The sequence below is a fragment of the Triturus cristatus genome, chromosome 1_2 (assembly GCF_964204655.1).
Source record: "Triturus cristatus chromosome 1_2, aTriCri1.1, whole genome shotgun sequence".
In the NCBI taxonomy this organism is placed as follows: Eukaryota; Metazoa; Chordata; class Amphibia; order Caudata; family Salamandridae; genus Triturus; species Triturus cristatus.
The window spans coordinates 33,877,944-33,883,943 of NC_140580.1; the positions used below are offsets into that span (position 1 = coordinate 33,877,944).

The window sequence follows — 6,000 nt, forward strand, 5'->3', positions numbered from 1 at the left end:
AGCCCTACACAACCAAGGACCAGCATACATCAATCTCTGCCTGAACTTCCATTCTCCCTCCAGACCCCTGCGCTCTGCCTTGCCCAACTGTCCCTCCGCATCCGCTGCATCAACAGTGGAGGACTCTTCTCCAACCACGCAGCAAAGTCCTGAAACGACCTCCCAGTTCACCTCTGGGCCTCATCCTCTCTTGGAATTCAAGAAAGGACTCAAGACCTTGCTGTTAACTGAACCCCTGCCAGAAATGTGCTCGGTGCCTGGATAACCTCACGGTGATTAGCCCCTCTCTGCACTTGATTTTTGCTATGTTGATTTGTATAACGCACTAATCACCCAAGAGGGTATCTAGGCGCTTAGGCAAGGTGTGTAGGTGTGTGGTCCCAGGTTGCTTATATGATGAATCAGGTCTTGAACTTCGTGCGGAACTCAAGAAGTGAGGAGGAGGCTCTGATATGTTGAGTGTGGTTTTTCAATGTCTTGGGTGGGATGTAGAATGAGTGACCTCCAGTTTTACTTTTGCGGATGCTTGGAGTGTGTGAGAGTGATGGGTTGGTGAAAGTGTATGCACCTGTTCAAGTATTCTAGTATTTTGTTGTGCTTTGTATGTGTGCATGAGAATTTTGAATTTGATGTGCTTGTAAATAGGGAGCCAGTGAAGCTTTCGGAGGTGCGATGTTAAGTGGGTGCGGCATGGGAGGTCCAATATGAGTCTTGCAGCTGTGTTCTGGGGGTCTGGGATCTGTGTAGGAGTTGTTTGGAGATTCCAGCATAGAGTGATGTAGTAGTCCAGCCTGCTGGTGAGAAGTGCTTGTGTGACGGTCAGTCTGGTGTTCTGAGTCAACCATTAGAAGATCTTTTGCAGCATGCGCAAGAGGTGGAAGCAGGAGGTGAACACTGCATTGACTTGAGCTATCATGTTGAGCTTGTCATCTAGGATGACCCCCAGATTTCTTGTGTGGTCTTTGGGGTTGGTCCTAGCTCTGACAGCCACCAGGTAGAATCCCATGGGTAGGTCTTGTTGTCGAAGACCGATATTTCCTTCTTGTCGGAGTTGAGCTTCTGGCATTTGGTTTGTATCCGGTTTGCTACCATGGTCATGCAGTTGGTGGAGTTGGTTTTGGTGGTGTTTATCTTGTCGGTCAGGGAGAGGTTGAGTTGGGTATCATTGGCGTAGGAAATTACGCTTATGTCAGGCAATCCAAATTGGTATTACTCTATTTCACTTGTTGATTCGACTGTCCAAGTATCGGGTAGAATTTTAATGGCAAGAATACAGCTATGGACAAAAGCAATGAGTGTTAGCCAAAGGTCAATATAGCTTTAGATCAGGATTAGATACAGAAGAACAATGCCTTAATTTACCTTTATTGTACTCTAAATATGCGTTTTCCTTGAAGGGCTCATTACACCTAGCCCTTGTGGACATTAGCACAGCATTTGACAGTCAGTAGATCAAAGCTCTGGTTCATTCCATCATGGAAGTTGAACTGAATATCATTAACATTTTGAGTCATCTCCTTTGAAAGTCAACAGCTAAAATCTGATATGGTGTGGTAGTTTTGATTTGGTTAATGGAGTTTTACAAGGTTGTGTGCTTCCCCCTCCCCCCACCGTATTTTATTATATATCATTCAAAGGGTTATCTTATGTACGTTTAACAAGTTACCCCTAGATTAGGTTTGGTCCCATAGTTTTATATGGGGACAAGTATGTTTTAATCTCCTTACTGCCAGTGGAGTAAAGAGATCGGTACAGCGCTATGTGTCTGTTATGGATAGTTTGTTTCTATTGATTATACTGACATGTCCTAACGTTAAGACACAGGTCTACCAACTCCAGAAGTTATTTAACTAATGATCAAGTTGTGATAATTTTTCTATAACGCTGATAGAGACGCCAACCCCCTACAGGACAGACTTTCACAATTTGTGGGAGCACTTTTTAATTTTTCGTCCAAAGTACTGAATACACCCAATATGTTGTGGGTGTTAGTAACATTGCTAATGTTGTTTAGACTTTTATTTAATCTTCCTCAGACTACGCTCCACTTCGTTATGAGTAATTTAGTTTGGGTCTGCTGTGGATTTCCATGTGGACCAATCCAGTAACTACTTCTGCTCAGGAAGTCATAAACAATTGCTAGAATATGGATTCTTACGGTAAAATTAAATGGCTGAATTTTATCATATAAAATTGGCTGTCCTGAATTATTTGTCTCAGTGACACATCACTAAATCTGTGGTGATATGTGAGGCAAAGGAACTTGTTAAGCCTACAGGAAGGTCTTTCGTTATGAAAAAAATCCTGTTCAGGACCAGAGCCCTTACTGAATTCGGTTTTTAATACTTAAGAATGTAATATTTTATCCTGATGAAGAGTACGCATTGCTATTTGACTTTTATCATTTCCAAAGCAGTGTTCATTTCATTAATTAATATCACTATGCACTTGTGTCTGTATGTCTGCATACTATGATGCATTTCTTGTTTTTGTGATATCTACAGACTTGGCTATAATAAATACCTGATCCTCTTTTGTGCCAGGAATTTGTTGTTCCCTACAGGGTGCCTTTTTAACATTTACAATTATCATCTGTATTGATCAGTTATGCTGTTGGTCAATTTCTTTAGATGGCTATCCAGATTAGAGCTAGATTCTTCGATTAAGCATGTAGTGGTTTCAATGTTGACTTTTGTGGAACTGCTTATAAATGTGTTAAACTAAACATCTGTGGCTCAAACAGACATTTTTCTCTTCATTGTATGAATTGTGTGAAATGTTAATGTACATACAAAAAAAGAAAATTGTAATAATATACTTGTGCTTGAATGACAGGCAGTGTTCAAAATTGGTAAAGTGTAATATATACCTAAAGTATTTTTAAGGAACAAAACTACTGAAAATAGAATTGCAGAAATCTTTAAAGTTCTTTATTTCTTCAATGTAGAGATGACTTATTGTATGTGGATGTGCCTAGGAAATTTTCTGTCGCCGCATCAATCCATGGGTCTCATGTTCTCTTTTCCATTCCCTCCAGTTCCAGTCGCATCAGATCTTCCATGTGCTGGTGGTAGCAGCAGCGTTTGTTCATTTTTATGGAGTATCAAATCTGCAGGAGTTCCGCTATGGACTCGAAGGAGGCTGCACAGATGATACTCTTCTCTAAAGACTTCTAGGGGAATTTCCATGCAAACCTCTGAATGCTTCTCCAGCTATCGTTTATTTGTTCAACTCTTAAGGAAGATTTTGAAAATGTATGTCCAGGCGAAATGCTTCTAGTAATAAAGAAAAACATCACAACCAAAACTTTAGACCCTCTTTGGGAGAAATATTTCTGTGTTATTCAGTCTACATTTCCCCACCGTTGAGAGGTTCGCCAATGCAAGATTCTTCTTTTTTGGGGGGGAGTAAGAAACATCTACATACATATGAAATCGATCTCTGGGGATGTCGCTGACTGCTGTTGGACCGTGGGGAGAAGCGCCAGTCTCCAAGATCTGAGCACGGGCCAAAAGAAAATTGCACAGCTTCAAAGGAACATACTTTCGAAAAAATCTACAGGTCAAAAATCATCGTTTTTAGCACCTTTACGAACAAGCTATATGAACTTTATATGTTGTCAATCAAAAGTCTGGGTATTCTGCATATCGGTAGGACACAAAGTAAGAAAGAAAAAAAGAAATGTTGTCATTAAACAGCGCTGATGTGCAGGAGGGGAAGATCTATGTACGGTGGGCTCTTTTAGTTATTTTCTCTTTTGCAAGGTAATATAAATCAAATTGAGAAGATATTTAATATTTAATACTTAGCTTTAAATAAAATGCGCTTTTGTTGCAGTGTATCTTAATGCAAAAACGTTATTATACTAATAAAAAGAATGTTCAGTACTGTATTTTAGGGGCATTTAGAGCAGTTGAATGCTTTCATGATCATATAGAACACATACATGCATACACGCAGACACATGCACACATACACGCAATCCACTTTTCCCTACAACACCAAAATAAAGTCATCCAGTTCTGAAAGCGACTGGTCTCTGTCTACTTTTCTGTAGCTTCTTTCATCGCTCTTCTTTTGATGCAGGAATTGAATTCTGTGCTCGTTGAAAAACAAACTCCATGTTCTCAAAAGTGTTTAGCTAGATTATTTTTGGGATCTGTAGCGAGGTCAGGTCTAATGATGTACACTTAATTTATTTATGTTGCAGTTCCATTCAACTCTTGCGGAGTCAACTACATTTTAAGTTTCCAAATTCACTATCTGATAGACTTGTAGCCACAGATTCCTTACCTATGTATATCCCTGGGTGTCTGGCTGGAACCGGACGGTTTTCGAGCAGTACCCCTGCACGCTGGTAGATGGCGTTCGGTTCCGTGTCGTCTGTGCCGAAAGTGACATGCGTGGTACCTGTATAGGCACCACCTTGGCACTCTGACGTCACTTCCTTCTGTTCCAGATAGTGCTGATCTGGATTGTGCTACCTCTCAGTCATGTTTTTGACTGGTCTTTTATGACTCTGTTATTTTACTTAGATTTTTCTCCTGGTGTGAGAATGTAGGACACCGGGTGGTTTCAAACCATGAGGGGCCTGTCACAAGCAAATGTCGGTGACAGACCCCCCCCCCCCCTCCCCCCCAACTAACTCGGTGTGTTTTTGGTGGCTGGAGATGACTCCAAGGCATGTGAGAACTGCCGCACAATGATGAGGGAGCGATCCTGACATTGGTCCACTCCGTGACGATCAAGGTCCCGGGATTATTTGTGGAGCCCATCCCGACGTTCCTTGACACATTCCAAGATATTGAGAAAGTTGGTTAAGTCCCACAAGAAGCCGAAGAAGTCCAAGTGTTCTTTGACAACCCATGCCTCTTTTTGCACTCATCTTCCCTCTTCCTGCACCCCTCTTGCCTCTTCCTGCATTTCTCTTGCCTCTTCCTGCATTTCTCTTGCCTCTTTCTGCACATTTGTTAATCTTTCTGCACTTCTCTTGCTTCTTTCTGTACTTCTCTCGCCTCTTTCTGTACTCAAATGGGAAGTGCAAGCTGTCAAGTTTAAAGGTATGCGTGCTCTTGTGACTGAGGTATATGTCTACTTGTATATGTATTCTCGCTTATGTTGTGCATCTGAAGATGGTAGCTTAAAAAGTGGGTAGCTTCTCCTATAGGTGGTTACATGATCTCAGTTCTGCTTGTTCATTCAGTTGCACAGGCAGACAAGTCTAATGTATATAGGTGTTATAGAGCCCCTCAAATATACTATTGAATAAGCAGAAAGATGTACATACACCTTTTTGTACACATATTTACAGAGTATGCTGTTTGAAACACAGGTATTCAATTATTTGTAGGTTTAATTGTATGTAACATATCACTAGGTAAAAGCAGAGACACGCATGCGTACCTTCACAAACTTGGTCACACTTACAACAGTGATATGGTTAGGATTGCTGTTTTATATTTGGTAGGCCTAACATTCTGAGCAGTCAAGAGAAAAGTGAGGTTTGAGACATCTTGGGAGAAGGATTAGTGATTAGGCTACTTTGTATGAGTCTGTGGTAAGGTACTGATGAAGTAGGCCTCTTTCTGCACCTCTGTTTCTTTCTGCACTTCTCTTGCTTCTTTCTGCACCTTTCTTCCTCTTTCTGGTCTTCTGTTGGCTCTTTCTGCATTTTTCTTGCTTCTCTCTGCACCTTTCTTCCTCTTTCTGCACCTTTCTTCCTCTTTCTGCACCTTTCTTCCTCTTTCTGCACCTTTCTTCCTCTATCTGCACCTCTGTTGCATCTTTCTGCACCTCTCTTGCTTCTTTATGTGCCTTTCTTCCTCTTTCTGTACATGCCCCATCTATGTAGGCATAGTTAGAAATTAGCATTTAAAAAAACCTTAGAAATTCACTGAAAAAACTCAGGCTTCAGGGATGTTATAGTTAGTATTAACATTTTTAAAAAAACTTAGAAAGTGACTGAAAAAACCAGGTTTCAGGAACGCTATAGTTCGGAAT

The 6,000-nt window shown here is 41.0% G+C and overlaps 1 protein-coding gene across 2 annotated transcripts in view; it reads left to right on the forward strand.

The window, feature by feature from the left end:
• Positions 1 to 4,032, forward strand: part of ADIPOR1 (adiponectin receptor 1) — a 253,445-nt gene extending 249,413 nt beyond the window's left edge. For both annotated transcript variants that reach the window (XM_085600309.1, XM_085600318.1), the window contains one exon: positions 3,038 to 4,032. In XM_085600309.1, coding sequence (XP_085456435.1) covers positions 3,038 to 3,166 — 129 coding nt within the window. In that variant the 3' untranslated portion in view covers positions 3,167 to 4,032. The remainder of the gene's footprint in view (positions 1 to 3,037) is intronic.
• Positions 4,033 to 6,000: the final 1,968 nt, after the last annotated feature.